The sequence below is a fragment of the Pelodiscus sinensis genome, chromosome 31 (assembly GCF_052426305.1).
Source record: "Pelodiscus sinensis isolate ZL-2025 chromosome 31, ASM5242630v1, whole genome shotgun sequence".
Lineage (NCBI taxonomy): Eukaryota > Metazoa > Chordata > Testudines > Trionychidae > Pelodiscus > Pelodiscus sinensis.
Genome location: NC_143082.1, coordinates 10,128,028 through 10,147,146, shown reverse-complemented (window position 1 = coordinate 10,147,146; position 19,119 = coordinate 10,128,028). Strand labels below are relative to the sequence as shown.

Here is a 19,119-nt window from a genome sequence, read left to right as displayed (position 1 = left end):
GGGCCGAGCCCCTCACCCAAAGGGCGACCCCTGCTGGCGATGGCGGGTCGCGGCCTGTTGCCGCCGTGGTGCCCCCCCCCCCCCCATTACAGCCCTGCCAAGGCCTAGAGGGGCAGGGGCAGGCTCCCAACCCCCCCCCTTAGCTCAAACTGGCTAAGAGATTTTCAGCGTGACCCCCCCTGCCCCCACCTCCCCCGCCATCTGCCCCTTGAGTCAGGCCCTTAATTCGCCTGGCTCTGCCCCACCCCCTTTCCCATCCACCTCCCTCTACCGCTCTGCCTCAGGAGCGGGCAAATACCGGCCTGGTTCGCCAGGCATAGCGCCCGGTGGGCCGCTGCAGGTACGGCCAGTTACAGCTCCTGCTGGCCATGGTGGGTCGCCATTCCCGGCTACTGGAAGATGCGGGAAGCGGTGTGGACCAGGACACCGCTTCCCGCAGTTCCCATGGGCCACCGCTTCCCGCAGTTCCACAGGTCAATATAGCAGCGGTGGCCAGTCAGGTGCTAACCCTGGGGAACTGCCACTGTTTTATTGCCCTTCTCCATTTCCTGCCTCCCACTTCCAGTACAAGATTAGCTGCTTGTCTCTTTCACATGCAGTAGCCTAGCATGTTTTTCCCTTGGTCTGCAGCCCTCCCATACGCCTTTCTGTTTTTCATGAACTTCTCAGAGCACTCATATTAATTAGGTGAATGGGGTGGGAGGAGCACAAGGGACTTACATCCCTTAAGGTCAATTTGCATAACAGCTGATCTGATGTTGGGCGTTGTGCAGCCTGTTACCTCTAAACATGGGTCCATATCACACTAATACAGCACAAGCCACAGTTGCCATGATGACCAGGATGCTGACTGAAGTCCCCACAAGGGCCAGCTGCAAGGAAAGATGCTCACTGGTGCTAGCCCTGCAGCCTGAGGGCTAGCACATGAGTGCTGGCTTCACAAAAGTTTCCTCTAACCCAGAAGGTTCTCACAGTCACAAATTGAGTGGAAGTGCTTAGGCTGTTTGCTTGTTTCTGGGTTTGCTGGCGAGTAAAGGTCACTCTCTGCACCTGGGATTGGAACCGACACAGGACTTGGAGCAGCATTGACATCCAGAGTGTCCTTGGACAGGAGCTGTGTCTGCAGAACATAACTCCAAATGGCAAAGGGGAGCCTTTTTATAGCCACAACTTGCAGCAGCTGGGCAGGGTGAGGGAGTTTTTCCTCAAGAGCAGCAAGGCTCTGAGACAAGCTTTGCCCAGCCTTGCTGTGATACTGTACCTTGGACACATGCCCTGTAACCCTCATATTCCTCATTTTATATCATCATGGTCTTACCTATAAAGTATGCCTTGTAAGGTGTCAGGAGTGCAACTCTGATCTGCTGATGGTCATTTCTCTATCTGTATACCTGTATCATCAATGCATATGACGTTATGTGAATGTGTTGTATGATTGTCACTAAATCATGTTGTAGTGTGGGCAATCAGCCTGATGTCAGCTTCCCAGATATATCAGCAAGGAGAGTAGCCAGTGCCTGGGTTGGGTACCAAACAACCATTGTCCAGCAAAGGAGCTACAATACAATGCATGAGGGGAGTTGCTCATCTTTGCCTGGAAACTCAGCAATGCCTCCAGACATGCCTGAACTTTTGCTTTCCAAACATGTGGACTGAGGGTATGAAAACCTAACACAGGGGGCCATACTTGGCCTTTCTCCTGCCACACCTGCTGCAAGCAAAAAGGGCACTCTGAAGATTTCAACCTTGGCCCAGTTTTTAAGGGAGGAATATGCATACTGTGGATTGCACTATCCAGCACTCAATGAACCTGCTGAAGGTGGGAACCAGCCAGATGGAGGAGGGATGCTCCACCCCCAACTTAGCCTAGCCTCCAGTGGCCAGAGGAGTAAAAGGGGTAAAAAACAAGGCTGATGTCATGGTAGGCTCTCTATTACAGACCATCTAACCAGGAAGAAGAGGTGGATGAAGCTTTTTTAAAACAACAAAATTATCCAAAGTACAGGACTTGGTGGTGATGGAGGCCTTCAACTATCCAGACATCTGTTGGGAAAATAACACAGCAGGGCATGGATTATCCACCAAATTCTTGGAATGTATTGGAGATCTTTTTTTTTATTTCAAAAGGCAGAGAAAGCTATGGGGGGAGGCTATTCTAGATTTGATTTTAACAAATAAAGAGGAACTGGTTGAAAATTTGAAAGTGGCAGATGGTGTGAAAGTGATCATGAAACGATAGAGTTCATGTTTCTAAGGAATGGTAGAAGCAAATTAGAGACAATGGATTTCAAGAAGGCAAATTTTAGCAAACTCAGAGAGCTGGTGGGTAAGGTCCCATGGGAAGCAAGACTAAGAGGAAAAACAACTGAAGTTGGCAGTTTTTCAAAAGGACATTATTAAGGGCGCAAGACCGCACTATTCCACTGTGTAGAAATAATAGGAAGTATGCCAAGAGATCATCCTACTTAACCAGGAGACTTTGAATGATCTAAAAATCAAAAAGAAGTCCTATAAAAAGTGGAAAGTGGGACAAAGTACAAAGGATGTATATCAACCAATAACACAAATAGGTAGGAGCAAAATTAGAAAGGTTAAGGCACAAAATGAGCTCGAAATTAGCTAGTGACATAGTGGCTACGTCTAGACTGGCATGCTTTTGCGGAAATACTTTTAACGGAAAAGTTTTTCCGTTAAAAGTATTTCTGCAAAAGAGCGTCCAGATTGGCAAGGATGCTTTTGCGCAAAAAGTGCTTTTGCGCAAAAGTATCCGTGGCCAGTCTAGACGTGATTTTGCGCAATAAAGCACCAATCGCCATTTTAGCCATTGGGGCTAAATTCTTCCCTGTCTACACTGGCCCTCTTAGGCAAGTATTCTTGTGCAAGACGGCTTTTTCCTGAGCGGGAGCGTGAAAGTATTTGCACAAGAAGCACTGATTTTGTACATTACAAAGTCAGTGCTCTTGCGCAAATTCAAGCGGCCAGTGTAGACACACCCAAAGGGTATCAAGAAAACATGCCACAAATGTATTAGAAGCAAGAGCAGGACCAAGGACAGGGTAGGCTTATTGCTCAATGAAGAGGGAAAAACAGAAAATGCGGAAATGACAGATGTGCTTAAAAACTTGTGTCAGTTTTCACTAATGTCTAGTTGGCAGCCAATATCAAGCGGTGTGCTCCAGGGGTCAGTCCTAAGGCTGGTTTTGTTCAACATCTTTTATTAATTACCTAGATGAGGGGATGGATTGCACCCTCAGCAAGTTTGCAGATGACACACTGAGCGAGGTCGCTATGCTGCAGGGTAGGGAAAAGGACCAGAGTGACCTAGAAAAATTGGAGGATTGGGCCAAAAGAAATCTGATGATGTTCAACAAGGAGAAGTGAAGAGTCCTGCACTTGGGATGGAAGAATCCTAAGCATTGTTACAGGCTGGAGACTGACAAGCTAGGCAGCAGTTGTGCAGAAAAGGACCTGAAGATTACAGTGGACAAGAAACTGGATGAGTCAACAGTGTGTGTGCCCCTGTAGTCAAGAAGGCTAATGGCATATTAGGGTGCATTAGTAGGAGCATTGCCAGCAGATCTAGAGATGTGATTTTTCCCATTTATTCGGTACTGGTGAAGCCACATTTGGAATATTGTGTGCAATTCTGGGCCCCCCATTACAGAAAGGATGTGGATGCACTGGAGAAAGTCCAGTGGAGGGCAACAAAAATGATTAGGAGGCTGGAGCACATGACACATAAGGAGAGGCTGAGGGATTTGAGCTTATTTAGTCTACGGAAGAAAAGAGTGAGGGGGGATTTGATAGCATCTTTCAACTACCTGAAGGGAGGTTCTAAAAAGGATGGAGCCAGGCTATTCTCAGTGCTGGCAGATGACAGAAGAAGGAGCAATGGTCTCAAGTTACAGTGAGGGAGGTCTAGGTTAGATATTAGGAAAAAAACTATTTCAGTAGGAGGGCAGAGAAGCACTGGGATGGGTTACCTAGGGAGGGGGTGGAATCTCTATCCATTGAGGTTTTTAAGGCCAGGTTTGACAAAGCCCTGGCTGGGATGATTTGGTCCTGCTTTGAGGCTCGTTGATCTCTTGAGGTCTCTTCCAACCCTAATCTTCTGTGTCACTATGATCACTAGCAAGGCATTGTGAGAGACTGCCAAAGCTGGAGAGACAGTGGGACACCATGGTCCCACTGTCTCAGGCTGGGATCCTGCCACACTTGGCCAGTGGGATCAGGGCTCTGCCACACCTGCAGTGTGGGGGTAGCACCAGCCTAGCGAATGCCCTCCCAGGTACTGATAAAGCTGCTTAGTGCTAGCACCTGAAGCTAAGTCCTCAAAGAAACCTCCACTGGATGCGGCAGGAAACCTGGGGAACAAAGGAAGCACCTGCCTATGACTGTTGCTGCTGTGGCCACATCATTACACACACCCTGGCATCAGGCCCTGCAGTATCTGGCCCACTGGGATCTGGGGCACACAAGGCCAGGCTGTAAGGAGAAGCTGTCATGCAGAGACTGGAGTGCTGATATGGGACAGGCCAGGGTGTGGTGCAGTTCACAGACTTGCCCCCTCCCCTCAATAAGCGTCAGCTGGAGTAGTTCAGAGCTTGTTCTGGGGGAGAAACTGAGACTCACCTGGGACTGGGAGGAAGGGCTCCCTGCAGATCAGTGGGGGTCTCTGATAATGTTCCCTCCAATTTTTCCCATCCATATGAGAATAAATTTTGTTCTGTGCACAGAGGCATGTACGAATGTGCACCACCAAGAGAAACACATGCTGCCAGCTGTGGGTGCCCTGTTAAATCAGCTGTGCGGCACCTGAATCCCTCCTGGGTAGCCACCCACGTGCACAGCTTACAGGGAACTCTGGTCCCTGAGAGACGCAATCACCCTGCAAAAGGAGCTGGGCGTTGCAGATCTTTCAAAGCAATAGGAGCAGCAAGCCGCCTCCAGCATCAGGCATGGTGTCAGGGTGCAGGGGTGAGGTTCTGTCCCTTCTCTGTAGCCCCAATAGGATCAGGGCTGGGATGTGTGAGGAGGCGGAAGCTGGCAGCCTTCTATACAGTCAGTTCACTCTAAAGGTCAGAGGGTAGCTGGACGGAACGAGCAGCTAATAAAAGCCACAGCAGTGACTGCACTGTCAGCAGATTAAGTTCCCAGGGCCGAAGGTTGGGGGCAGGGAGACTGTGTTTTACAGGGAAGCCCTTGGACAAACTTTGCTAAGAGGAAGCAGTGGACCTGTGGGGGGAACAGCATGAAGAGTAAAGCCATGAGCAACACACCAGCCAGCGAGCATGTCAAGGGAGCCTGAGGAATGGGCACTGGGTTACAGGTGCACAAGTGTCTTACTGCAGGGTCCCAGCCCTCCTCCCCGACATGGGTCCGCCTTAGGGGGTGAATCAGCAGCAGGATTCTAGTACTCTGCCCAATCTCTTCTAGGCAGCAAGCTCTCAATCTGCACAGGTCCTCTGGGCCCATCCCATCCAGCATCTGAAGTGCAATCGCAGCAGTCAGCCATGGCACCGGATAGAAACCAGAACCCCAGCACCCAGCCCTGCCCCTCAACTGTACCTAGTACCGGCCTCCTCCTGGGGTACAGCACAGCCCTAGGTCCAACCAACACCAGCACGAACAGAACAAGGCTGCAGAGACTGGGGGCTAAGGGTTTTCTCCGTCCATTGTTTTATTAAACATTCACAACTCAAGTACCTTCATGTTCGGCCAGTCAGAGACACAGGGCAAGTCTGGCACTGGGGCGGAGAGAGCATTTTGCTCCCTCGCACCCCGCGCCCAGCCTGGGGCACTGGAAGGCCAGACCCTTGTGAAGATGTAGCAAGGAGCTGTCTGGCTTTGTGACAGGGTTCAGAAAGGCTTGTAGGAGCTTTGCTCGCTGAGGGCCAGTTCCAAAGGCACAGAGGGCAGCCAGGAGCTGGAGGCCCACTGAAAATGAAGGGTGCCCCCCACTCCCCTTTGTGCTGGTGACTGTCTCCTCCCCTTCCCCAGCACTCAGATCAGGGGTTACTCCAAGGAAATGCATCTCAGTTGACCAATGAGGGACCCCATTATAATGGGCAGTTTCAGCCACCCCAGCTGGGCCTGACAAGAGCCCAGAGGCAAGAGCAAGAGGAACATCAAGGCACACAAGTAAAAGCAGAGCCAAGTCTGAGGCACAGTCCCAATGCTCTGGGGTCCAGGAGGCCCTGGTGCCTCCCATTTTCTGATTAAAAGCAGCTTGGCCCAGTGGCTCAGGAGGGTGCAATGTGAACATGATTCGTAGCCAATAACCCAGCCACCTGTAGGGGCAGGCCAGGGCAGGCCTGACTCAGGGACATCTGTCCCTGGCTGGCAGTAGCCAGAAGCTGCACAAAGCGCAGAAGGGAGAAAGAGCAATGTAGGACATGCAGGGAGCTGCGAGGCAGAGCAGCTGAACAGTCAGGAGAGGATTTGGAATCCCAATGGGATTTGATTTGAGCTCCAGAGCAAAAGGCCAAAGAACTTTCTCCAGCTGCTTCTGACAATCTGCATGGACATCGCCCTGGGATGCTGCCTTTGGTGCCTGGGGAGTTATCCAGGGTCCTGGCTCCGTGACAGCCAGGGCTGGGCACCGGAAGAGACTTGGGGGAGCAGTGTTTCCTGTGGGGGTGCTCCCCATGCACAGTGGCTTCTTATAAAAATGGGGATTGTTGGCCCTTTTTAAAATCATCAAGAGTTTGGCTGTGGGCAAATCAAATCTGGCAGGGACCCACACGTGCTCTCAGTCCCTCACTGTGGGGAGGATAAGCAAAAAGGAACAGTAAGAAACGACTATTGCAGCAGACAACGAAGGACCTTTGCCCTGCCGGGCGGCCTCTATAAAGGATACAGCGTGCAAAAGCAGATTTTGTCCTCCCAGCCAAAGCAACCTTCACATGCTTCATCTACAGACAACTCACGAAGGAAGCCCAGACGAGCCCCACAGCAAACTGGACCGGTCGCACCACTGATGAGGAATATGATGGCAGGTCCCCCCCAAGCAGGGTGTTGTGGGGAGCAGCAAATTTTAGACACCTAAGAGGAGGGCATTTAATTTGGTTTCTCCATATAGAATCGAGAGTGCATCCTCTGGCTGAGGGCTGAGCAGCCCTGGGCCACGGAAGGGGGACCCCCTTTCCCAGGATCTGTGATGGCTCAGACGATCCCAGCATCTTTCTGTACACAAAGGCTCATGCTCCAACAGCGGCTCTCGACTCATTTCCATGGTTCAGCGGTTGGGGCCCAAGGCCCAGTTACATGTGGGCAGGATGGTTCTGAAGGCACTTGATGAAGTCAGCGACGGGTTTGCCCTCGTAGCAGATCTGATACACAGCAGTGAAGAGGGGGAACCTATGGGCAGATGAACAAAATGAGGCTTTGCACTGATGGTAGCAAATCCCTCTCTGTACATACAGTGCCCCAACCTCAGTGGCATCAGCTGCAGGACCCCTAGAAATCCCTGCACCCCACTCTCTTTGCTTAACAGCGCAGCAGTTTAGGTCAGGAAATGAAGACTGGGGGATTCATCCAAGAGTGCAGGAGAGGCCCACGAGGCTGACCAGATCTGCTGTTGATAGAGCACAGCCTGCATTCTGGCATTGGCCCGGTAAGACTCAGGGCCACAAGATCTTAATGACCAGTCAGCTGATGCCTCATTCAACAAATGACACGTTCTGCAGCACAGCACCTGCTCTCCCTCTGCTTGGCACTGGGCTCAACACCAATCCTGAGGCAAAAGTGCCTCTAATTAATAGAATGTGACGTGTTCTCACAAGTCTCCTCTCCAAGTTTTGAGCCACGATGGCCTCCTTAGCTTGCAGGAGCTGCATAGGCACATGCATTGGCTTTACACCTGCAGGAGCGAGGACCCCGGGGTTGCCCTCAGAGGTAACTGGCAAGTCACTGCTGCACCAAAAATGGTCTCTTCCGGATTTAGCACCAGCTGTACCTGGCGTGACATGTCATCGCCTGCTCTTCTGAGCAGCTGTGGCTGAGGTGGTTGGAGGAGACTGGAGCTCCTGTCCCCACACCAGACATGGTGGGTACAGTCTGGCAATTGGGCAGGCAGAGTGGCTGACCTGCAACCCCAGGGGAGGCCTGACTTCACACATACTAGGCACCTCCCCAGATGGCGCAGACATGAAGAACCAGACTAGAGAAGCTAAAAAACAAGTAATTGGGTAACTGCTGAAAATGTCAGTGGTTACAGTTACATGCACCTGCAGTGCAGGGCAGCAGCCAGCTCCCTGGGAGCCAGAGCACATCGGCTCCCGCCTGCCGCCCGACTTACAGGGGCTGGCTGCCACCTTGTGCTGCTGCCTGATACCCAGGCGTATCGGTTAACCGTGTAAACAGGTATCCTATTACATCCCCAACCAGCCTGGAAGGCAGGAGCTGGTCACAACAGCACATGCTGCCCATTGTGCCTGACAACATCGGCATCACTTCTACTGCATTTGTGGGGGCAGAGCTAAGGTGTGGGATGTGGCAGAGAATCCGACCCACTCACAGATGGGGCTCAATGGGAGACTATGGGCAAGCCTTGGGGGAGGGACAAGAGCACTCACTTCTCCACCAGGTTCTTGTGTTTGAGGATGTGGTTCAGCTCGGCAGACGTCTGGGGACCCTGCAGCTTCTGTCCGTTCAGCATCTCCTTCTCCAGCTGCTCAATGGACTAAACCAGCCAAATACAACTCGACCGTAAGGTGAGTGGGGGCTGTTCGCCCTCAGCCCTGGCCCCAGCCTCTCCTGGCTTCCCCTGGTCAGACAACGCCCTCCCAGGGGAGGACCACATGGGCTGCAGAGAGCGGATCGGACCTCCCAGCTCCTGGCAATGCCCCAGCAATGAGGAGAGCGGGCAGGGACCTATCAGGGCAGAGCTCTTTCCAGTGATGGGTGGGGCGTCCACAGCATCCAGCACAGACTGAGCCTTGGCCGCAGGGACACTGAGTGCAGATCTGATTCACCAAGGAAGCGAGGCCACCGTACTCTTAGCCACGGGGCACCTCTGGCTACATCCCAGTCCCTGCCCAGCCCCGTCCCCCACGAAAGAGCAGGCGGCTCAAGTCTCTGTTGCCACCAACGCTCCCCACCCTGACACGCACCTTCCCGGTTTTGACAAAGGCCTCGGCCACCCTGCGGTTCCTGCCGCCATAGCAGGTGGTGATGAGGTCGGCGATCCCACAGCTCTCCAGGAAGGTGGCCGCAGTGACAGGGCCCTTGCAGAAGAGCTTGGAGAAGGTGATCATCTCCACCAGCCCGAGGCGAATCACAGCTGCCTTGGTGTTGTCCCCAAAGCTCAAGCCGTCACAGAAACCAGCCCCTACAGCTACAACGTTCTGGGGGAGACGACAGCACAGAGGGGCCTGTTACCAGCCGTCAGTGCCACGAGACACCTCCATGGTCCTGGAGCATCGAGGCTCCTTATGGGTCCTGAGGGTTCACATCTGCTGCTCCTGCTCAGCGCCTCTCAGCTAAGCAGGGCTGGATCAGGCCCACACCTGGATGGGAGACTGAGGTGGCATCCTTACTACATCCACTTGCCTCAGCATGACCATGCTGCTGCCAGAGGTGGGGTAACAATAAGGCCTCCCTATTGCTCCCATGATGCTTGTGCCAGCGCAGAGGCGTTACCATGGTAACCCAGCCAAAGACCACCTCAGGCCTGCAGAGGTGATAGGCTAGGCCTGTTGCTATCCCCATGCCTTGCCCTTTCATGCACCTTCAGGGCCCCACAGATCTCCACGGTGTCAGCTTCTGGTACCACAGTGATCCGGAAATTGGGTGTCTGCATCAGCTCCTTCAGGATTTGCCCATGCTCCAGGTTCTTGCAGCCTAAAGGGAGTTGGGAGAGGCATTACCAACAGGGACTCCTGGAGAAAGACTGTGCCCAACCTCCGCCTGCCCAATGAACTCATACCCCTGCACTCCTGACTGCCCAGCCCTGCGGCCGAGCTTTTAGAGCTGGGGCCTTGGGAAGGAATCTGGTTTACCTACACTGGGGCATCAGAGATGGCACACGGACTAGTCCAGCGCCAGCTCCCACCAGCCCCACGAAAGGACTCCAGGGTCCCACTGACAAAAGGCAGCAAAGGTGCCTTTTCCAGAGCAGGAGTCTCTCCCCTGGGACCCGGCATTAACACAACTCCCACAGCTACACACAGCACCCTCGCCCTGAGCAGCTAAAGGCAGGGCCTACTCGCCAGGACTTAGAATGACAGAACCATAGAGCTGGAAGAGACCTCAGGAGGTCATCAAATCCAGCCCCCTGCCCAAGGCAGGACCAATCCCAAATAAATCAACCCAGCCAGGGCTTTGTCAAGACTTGGGGCTTCCTTTCCCAGCAACCCGCTCTCTGATACCGCATAGCCACAGCCAGACAAGGGGGAAACTGACACAATGTGGGGACAAGTGACCTCTGGGGAAAAAGCGGCAGGGAAATGCGCTGAAATGTGCAGGGAGGCCAGGCCAGGGGACCGGCAGTGCGTGAGCCCTACCCTCCACCTAGAAATTAAACCCAACCCCGGCTAGGCTAGCAAGCAGCGTTTGCCAGACCCAGCGGGGCTCCTCTGAATTTCATGCAGCACCCTCCCCAAAGTGCTGACCTAGGAGAGAAGCAATGGGCAAGGACCAGGAGAATTAAACGTGTGGTGAAGCTGGGCAAGCACAGATGGGATCTGTCGTTAGCCTGGGGCTATCACGGGAGGCAGATGGTCTCTCAAGGGCTGGCAGCAGCAAGGGGCCTTGAGTTTTCTTTTATTGCAGTGATCAAGGGAACCACAGCCTGGCTGTTCAACCTAAATAACCCTCCTCCCCCCACCACACCCTTAACCTCCCACTGCTTGCTGCACCTCAGCGTCTGAGGCGTGATCCTGGAACACGAAGCCGTAACAGAGCCCTGGTGCTAATTCAGCTGGCGGCAGAATCACAACTTTGACTTAATAAGGAGCCTTTACTCAGAGCACGCCTGGCAGAACTTGAACATGCTGAAACCTAATTAGGAACATCACGTGCTTGGCTTCCCTTGCTTGCTCACCAGCTGAATGAATGTGCCAGTCACTCTGCTCCTTGCAGGAGCAACAAACATGAACCCAAGGGGAGTGGCACCTGCAGGAGTGGGTGGGGAGCTTTGCTTCTCCACTCTAATCCCCCAGCAGCTCCCTAGGGGTGTATAATGTCTGTGCAGCCTGAGTGGAGGTTGGCCCCAACCTGCTCTGAATACCCTGTGACAGATGCTGCAGGGAACAAGTCTGCTCTGAGCAGAGACTTGGGATTAGCATGACGATGACTGCCCCCCCCCCCCCACACACACACACTGCCTCTCTGGATTGGGAGGCTCCCTCGTGCTGGGAATGACACAAACACAAGATGCACCACAGCTCCTGCCTGGAGGCAGGTGTTGTAAACAGGACTCACCATTATGACTGAGGCATGTTTTATAGGGATTAAACACATTCAGCAGGCTGGAGATGCTGAATACAGCAAATAAGCCAGAGGGAAGATAATATTTTACTGTAAAACAGAGCAATCCTTAGAGACTAACAAAAATAGATACTTAGGATCATGAGCTTTCATGAGCAAAACTCACTTCATCAGATGAGCTGGAGTGGAAATAACAGAACCAAGATATTTATAACAAGGTTACAAGGTTCTGTTATTTCCCCTTCAACTCATCTGATGAAATGGGTTTTACCCAAGAAAGCTCACGTTTCTATATATTGTTGTTAGTCTCTAGGGCTACATCTACACTGCAGCCTTTGTCAGCAGAGACAACGCACATGTGTATAATCTGCCGATGCTTTTTGCAGAAGAGGTTTTTGAGCAAAAACAAGCAGTGTAGAGGGGGTCGTTTTGCACAAAACCCCCCTTTTGCACAAGATCCTGGATACCTCCTTTTTTGAGGCATAAGGGATCTTGCACAAAAGGGTTTTTTTTGCGCAAAACGGCCCTGTCTACACTGCTTGTTTTTGCACAAAACCTCTTCTGCAAAAAGCATCGGCAGAGAATATGCAAATGACAGAGACATTTGCATTGTCTCTGCCGACAAAAGGCTGCAATGTAGACGTAGCCTAGGGGTACGTCCTCACAGCAGCGTTATTGCACGTTTACACTGCAAGTCCATTATTTTGAAATAAAGATCTTCTTATGCCGACGTCAGTAAACCTCATTGTATGAGGAGCAAGAGAAGGCAGAGGAAGAGTGCTCTCTTTCGAAATAACTGCTGTGTAGATGTGCCCAAATTCAAAATAAGCAATTTGTGTCGCTCAAGTTGTGTAGCTTATTTTGAGTTTAGCCCCGCTGTATAGACGTACCCTAAGATGCCACAGGACTACACTTCTGAGACTGTAGAACGCAGCTCTTTGCAGGCAAAACCTCAGAACTTCATGCCTGTCCCAGAGGGACGGTGCCCCTTTAATAACGGACGGGGCACTGAAAGCAGAGGCTGTGATTTTCAGACATGGGGCCAAGCTCCTCAATCAACATTTATGCTCAGGCAGGACCTGGCTCAATAGTCAGAAGCTTCAGTTGTCTTCAACAGAGCTTGGCCATTCTGGAAGCCAGGCCAGTATTGAACTTAAAGACCTGGATGCCAAGCGTCAAGGTTTGAAAAGTTTGCCCTAAATTACTAAAACCCCACGAATGCAGGACAATGCACGACCCAGCCCAGCTCAGCTCCTTAGTTTTCATGCTGCAACATTGCTCCTCTGTGCCTTGCATTTTGCCTGTGTGGAGTCCTGTAGGACAAGGACTTGGCTGCTTTGCATGGCAAGAAAGTGCCCCACGCAGGGTGGCTGCTAGATAAAGTAATGACCCCAAAATAGTTCCCAGGAGACCTGGCCAATGCCAAGATTCTGGTGCAGCCAGCAAGCAATAACTGACATGGACCCATGCCATGAAAAACGTCCTCTCAGACTGTCAGCACTGGTACCAGGCCTGTGTTTGTGCAGCACCCAGCAAAAGAGGCTTTGGCTGCTAGGCACCATGTGATTAGGACTTAAGAGCATGACGGGTTTGCAATGTTATAGTCTCTTCTTCCTCCTTTGCTGTGTCTTGGCTGCTTTTTAAGCCAAATCTCATGAGCAGAGGAGATGCCCCAGGCAGGCGGCAGCTCTGTCGAGCTTGGCTGCTTTCTGTGTTCCACAGACAGGCCACACAGATGCCCTGTCATCAGCTGGGCGTGCAAGCTGCACTATGCGAGAGGGTCCCCAGAAGTTCCCTTAATGTGCTATCATGGGACCTCTGCTCAGCTCCCCTCAAGGGCCCCAGCTGCCTCGGGGCACGTCCACACAGCAGGGCTAAAGCCGAGTTAAGCTACGCAACTTGAGCGACGTCAATTGTGTAGCTGAAGTCGAAATAGCTTATTTTGGCTGTTGGCGCAGTCTACACAGCAGGAAGAGCGAGTTAGAGTCCTCCGCCTTCCCCTACTCCTCATACAATGAGGGTTACAGAAGTCGGAGGAAGAAGTCCTCTAGCTTGACATTATTTTGACATTATGTTGAAATAACTGTTTGGCTACGTCTAGACTAGCATGATTTTCCGGAAATGCTTTTAACGGAAAAGTTTTCCGTTAAAAGCATTTTCAGAACAGTGTCTAGATTGGCACGGACGCTTTTCCGCAAAAGCACTTTTTGCGGAAAAGCGTTCATGCCAATCTAGACGCGCTTTTCCACAAAAATCTCCGATCGCCATTTTCGCGATCGGGGCTTTTATGCGGAAAACAAATCTGAGCTGTCTACACTGGCCCTTTTGTGCAAAAGTTTTGCGCAAAAGGACTTTTGCCCCAATGGGAGCAGCATAGTATTTCTGCAAGAACACTGACAATCTTACATGAGATCGTCAGTGCTTTTGCGGAAATTCAAGCGGTCAGTGTAGACAGCTGGCAAGTTTTTCCGGAAAAGTGGCTGATTTTCCAGAAAAACTGGCCAGTCTAGACACAGCCCTTGTGTGTAGACGCGGACTGAGACTGCTGTGTAGACACAGCCTTAGAGTCAAGAGGCTTCTCCATCTGGTGCAAAGCCAGAAAATCCAGAGAGCAGGAAACCCAGCACATTTATGCTTCCATCCCCAGGAATAACGGGCTTGAGACTGGATGTGAGAGGAGGGTTTTGCCACCAGTGCCCATGGAGGCCATGAGCCCAGACAGCTCCCCACACACAAAGGCCGTGCGTAGCCCAGCTCTGCCAACAGCCCTGCGCCCTCCTTCGTGTTACTGAGGTCGGCCAATGCGCCAAGACCCACATCAGGGTGCAGGGATGGGGGTGGGGGAGAAACTAAGCTCTGGCATCCATTCCCTCAGCATCTGACTACCCATGGAGGCCTCTCCCCCACCCCTCACTACCTGTGGGCAAGACGGGTGGAAGGCAAGACCCCCATCCTGGGAGGAAAGACTAGTACAGCCCCGAGTAGGGGAGCTATTTTAACCCCTGGTAGGCCTGCCCCGAGGGGGGCGATAGTGTGTGTGGGGGAGGGGAGGGGGAGGGTGGCTCTTTACCAATGGTCGTTTCACAGAACTTCTCATCTGCCACTTCATTGGCAATGTTGGCCCCCATCAGGACACTCATCTCGATTCCCAGCCACTCATGGATAATGTCCGAGATCAGCTTCAGCCCCTCCGGGCCCTCATCCACCCCCTGCGATGCAACCAGGAATAGTGGTTATTCCCCCAGGGGATTGGCTCCCTGGTAACACCCAAGCACCCTGTTACATCCCTTTCTGTGTCCTCTGTGCCCCACCTGCACTAAACCCTGCCCCATGGCCCACCTTCATGCCTTAGACCTGAGGGTCTGAGTTGTTCCTATAGTGCCCTAACCTTCACCTCCATGCCCCAGTTCTGTTATCCCTTCACCAGCTCCAGCCCCCACAACTGTAATGCCTGGTCCATAGTCTCCCTTCGTTCCGGGCCTTTCCTTCGCATGTCCTAGTCATATTCCCCCTACAGTCCCACAGCCAAATACCCAGTCTATAGTCCTTCCACCTAGAGACCTGGCCACCTCCAGCGCCTGCTGCTCCTATCTACACAGCTTGGGTCCTGCGAGCCAGCGCTCAGAGCCATCCCAGTGAGCCATGCTCGGCTGCCGAGCCTCTTGATGCTACTCCCGCCGCTCCCACCTTGATGAGCGACACCCCGATGGCCTCCTTCTTCACATGGCCTTTGAGCTGCTCACAGAGTTTGCCGATGAACTGGTGGGGCACCACGAAGATGAGGATGTCTGCCCCTGCTGAGGCCTTCAGCACGTCTGGCACCGCCACCTGCAGGGGAACAGGCCCATCACCAAGGAGCTGTGACCATTGTCACCATGCTGCTACCTAGTGAGAAGGGGCTTGGAGCAGTGGGGAACAAGGGCTACTGGGGCTCCCCTGTGGAGGAAGCATGGTCGATGGGAGAAGTTCACCTGGCTCCTGATGAGCTTTCAAGCAGGGTCTTGAGGGAAGGATCCAGTGGGGAAGCCGGGCTTGCAAATGGCAGAGCATGGCCTGGAGAAAGGCTCAGGATGGGCAGAGAGGGGCCAGCTAAGGAGATTGGGAACTTGTGGTGCAGGAAGATGAGGCTGATGAATGGGGAGACCACATGCCTATCCGGCAGGGGGAGTCCTTAGCTGGGTTTAACCCCGTCCATTCCCCTGCTGGCACATGGCCCTGTAACAAGGGACGCCCCTGAAGCAGCACAGACCACTGGAGAGGCAGGTGCACCTTGCAGGCCTTGGTGCCCTGAAGCACAACCAGACATGCAGCGCTGTTCCCATCGGAGTGACGGGAGCGCCCAGTGCTCCAGTAAAGCGAGTGCCATGGGTGAGACACAGGGTCATCCAAACAGCAGGGGCTGAGGGGGGGACTTCATGGGGTGAGAGCAGCAGGGGCCAGCCGCAGGGAGCGCAGAGCAAGGTCACTGCATGAATGAGTAACTGAGTCTGTGAGCCATTCTCCACGGCGGTTACACAAGCCCTTCGAGGCATCAGAGAACCAGCGGGCGCCGATAGTTATTTATTACCTCCATCACCAAGGAGACAAAACAGGCAACCCCCTCCCCCATCTTCCCGCTGCTGGGTGAGACACCAGCCAGCTCCTCTAGCCACGACTGTTTCAGGGCTCCGCCGTGGCAGGAGAGGGAGGCCATTGACTCCAAGGACTCTCGCCCCAGACACCCTCAAGCCGCCCAGCAAAGGAGCCATGACTGGCGCTTCCTAGCCTCTGAGGCCATGTGATGTGGCTGGGTGCTGGGGCCCACCAAGGGCTGGTTTAGCAGTCCAAGGAGCAGGCACGGAGCCTCTTCCTTGCACAGGGCTGGTTGAGCAGGAGCCTCAGACACCTTTGGCCCCTGAGGTCCCAGCCTTTGCCATGTGTGTGGTTGCTGCCCAGAGGAGGCTGCAACACTTCAGCCTTCCTGTGACACCCCAGGAGGCTCCCAGGCCTCCCCCCATCCTGTCCCTGGCTCCGGCTGGGGGAAGAGCCTTTGCGCCACCGCCCCCCCAATAAAATGTTGGACTCACCACATTGGGCGGCAGCTTGTGCCCGGGCAGGTATTTGACGTTCTCGTGCTGCGTGTTGATGACTTCGGTGAGTTTCCGGCCGCCCACCTCCTCCTCGAACACCCACATGGTGACCGTGGGGTCGAACTGCTCCCGCTGGGCCGCATTGCTGCCCACGATCTTGGCGATGGCAGAGCCCCTGCAGGGAGCAGAGGAGGCAGATACATGGGGGGGGGCGCGGGGCCCCCCATCAGGCCCCAGGAGGGGCATGGGGGCCTGATGGGGGGGAGGGCGCGGGGCCCCCCATCAGGCCCCAGGAGGGGCATGGGGGCCTGGTGGGGGGGAGGGCGCGGGGCCCCCCATCAGGCCCCAGGAGGGGCATGGGGGCCTGATGGGGGGGAGGGCGCGGGGCCCCCCATCAGGCCCCAGGAGGGGCATGGGGGCCTGGTGGGGGGGAGGGCGCGGGGCCCCCCATCAGGCCCCAGGAGGGGCATGGGGGCCCCGGCAGCAGAAGCTCCAAGCGGGCTCCCCCCCCCCCCCCCCCCCCCCGGGGCCCCTGCAGAGCTAGGCGCCCCCCTGTCACACTGGGACTCGCTGCCCGTCCCCCGCCCGGAGTCTCCCCCGCTTGGCAGGACCAGCCCCGAGCCCGGCACGCCCGCCGGGCGCCGCAACAGCTGGAGCGTGGCGGGGGCCAGTGTCCGGGGGTGGCAGCGGGACCGCTCGGCTGGGACCCCCCCCCGCAGCAACCGGTGCAGGCTCCGCGGGCGGCAGGAGCCGGGGGCTGCCCCGGGGAGGCGGGGGACGCTCACCAGTTCCCGGAGCCCACGATACAGACTTTCCGGCCGCCCATGGTCGGGGACGAGGGGGCGGCGACTGAGCGGCGCCTCCAGGACGGGGGGCACTTAACGCCCCCATATGTCGGGTGTGACACGCCCCTCGCCACAAAACCACGCCCACAAAGGCAGCAAGCCACGCCTCCCGCTTGGCCCAGTCTGTGGGGCCGGGGGGGGGGGGTCAGGAAAAAGGGGGGACGAGGGGCAGTGGAGACAAAGGACATGTCCCCCTTCACTGCCCATAGCCCACCATTGCAAGCTTTGGCCAGACAAGCATTAGTGCTGTTGTCCCTGGCGTGGCATGGGGCACAGCAAAGGCCAGCGTTGGCCCTGGAATCAGCTAATGCCTTAGGGATGCAGAGGAACAATAAAGGCCTTTATATGGCAGAACATTTTGTTTTAAAGCCCAGAGTCAGATGCTTGCTATGAGGCAAGGGAATCAATAAGGTTGAAAAGTAGCGCAAGGCTAGGGATGAGCTATTTGGGGCAGGGGCCCCGGAGGGTTGGAAGCAGATGGGTTATATTAGTGGGGAAAGGCTGCACCATGACCAAGACATCTGCAAACTGAGCAGACAGGACTCAGAGACAAACACTACCAGGATGTTTTTCTAAATAATAAAATAGTTGTTTCAAGTGTGGTGATAATTTTGCCTTTATCAAAGTGAAGCATCTTGCAGTCAAGGTCCCAGGCACAGAATGAGGAAACCTTTTCACTTCCCTTGCTCACTCATAAACCACCCTCCCCATTACATTTACTTCAGCAGACATTTATACTTTGCTGGAAGGGGGCTGTGGGCAGAACTTGGACACAAGAATTTTATTTTAATCCCCCTGTTGCCATTCAACTGTTTGTGGCTGTGGAGACAGACAGCAAACCTCCTACACTTCCATTTACCCAAGGTGGAGCCAGGAGGAGCGCTCCCTTACAAGAATGAGGGATTGTCTCTAACTCACCATAACACCTCTCATACAAAGCTGTACTGCTCACTTTGAGTTAATTGCAATTTCCTAGCAACAGGAAGAGATGCCAAATCCATGTATGTTGTGCTGGTCCCTGACTATTAGCAAAACAAGGAAGCTTTTACTGGAATAACTTCCATTGGTGAGAGAATTTCTGAGCTTACAGGGAGCTCTTAGTTAGGTGTGGCAGACTCAGAGCCTTTGGTGGCCCAAATAAATTCTGGAGACCAGATGTGAGCTCTGTACAAGCCGAAAAGCTTGTCTCTCTCACTAACAGGTGGTCCTATAAACAATGTTATCTCATCCACCTTATTTGTCTAATGCCAAATCCATGACTTTTTAGGTAGCTTTAGAAAAGTCAATGTAATTAGGACCTTACTAAATTCAGTCCATTTGGGTCAACTTCAACCATAGGATTTTAAAAATTGTAAATTTATTTCAGCTATTTAAATCTGAATTGTCACAGTGCTGTAACTGTAAGGACCCTGTCCCAGCAGGGAGTTCTGTATGTGTGTGGGGCTCCTGGAGGCGGGGCTGTTTTCAGAGCTGGGCAACATGTAAGGGTGGCCTACCCCTCAAAATAACTTTGTGACCCTTCTGCAACTCTCTTATGGGTCAGGATCCACAATTTGAGAAATGCTGGTCTCATGAAATTAGGGATGTAAATAGGTAAACAGTTACCCGGTAAGCATCACCCTTACTGGGTGATGGTTATTGGTAACTGGGTAACCAGTGCCCAGGCCAGCTGGCACAGTCTCTCAGTAGGCAGAGGAGCGGGGGCAGGAGGAGGGGGCTATTTCTCCAGCCCAGTTGGGCTCAGTTAACAGTGTAACTGTGATAATTTTTATCAG

The 19,119-nt window shown here is 53.6% G+C and overlaps 1 protein-coding gene across 1 annotated transcript; it reads right to left on the bottom strand.

Moving 5' to 3' along the window:
- Positions 1 to 5,656: 5,656 nt before the first annotated feature.
- Positions 5,657 to 17,441, bottom strand: GPD1 (glycerol-3-phosphate dehydrogenase 1). Its single transcript, XM_075902061.2, has 8 exons — positions 17,285 to 17,441; positions 16,497 to 16,674; positions 15,118 to 15,258; positions 14,501 to 14,639; positions 9,731 to 9,843; positions 9,114 to 9,347; positions 8,577 to 8,683; positions 5,657 to 7,359 (listed from the first exon to the last, which is right to left on the bottom strand). Exons 1-8 carry the CDS (start codon positions 17,323 to 17,325, stop codon positions 7,263 to 7,265), a joined length of 1,050 nt encoding a protein of 349 aa, XP_075758176.1. The 5' UTR covers positions 17,326 to 17,441; the 3' UTR covers positions 5,657 to 7,262.
- Positions 17,442 to 19,119: the final 1,678 nt, after the last annotated feature.

What these genes read in the sequence shown, in the direction of transcription:
- GPD1 (XM_075902061.2), bottom strand. Translation starts at nt 17,325, where the DNA reads ATGGGCGGCCGGAAAGTCTGTATCGTGGGCTCCGGGAACTG. An exon ending in AGATCTGTGGGGCCCTGAAG is followed by an intron (nt 9,348 to 9,730) that starts GTGCATGAAAGG and finishes CGTCTCCCCCAG; the next exon opens with AACGTTGTAGCTGTAGGGGC. An exon ending in CCTTTGTCAAAACCGGGAAG is followed by an intron (nt 8,684 to 9,113) that starts GTGCGTGTCAGG and finishes TGGCTGGTTTAG; the next exon opens with TCCATTGAGCAGCTGGAGAA.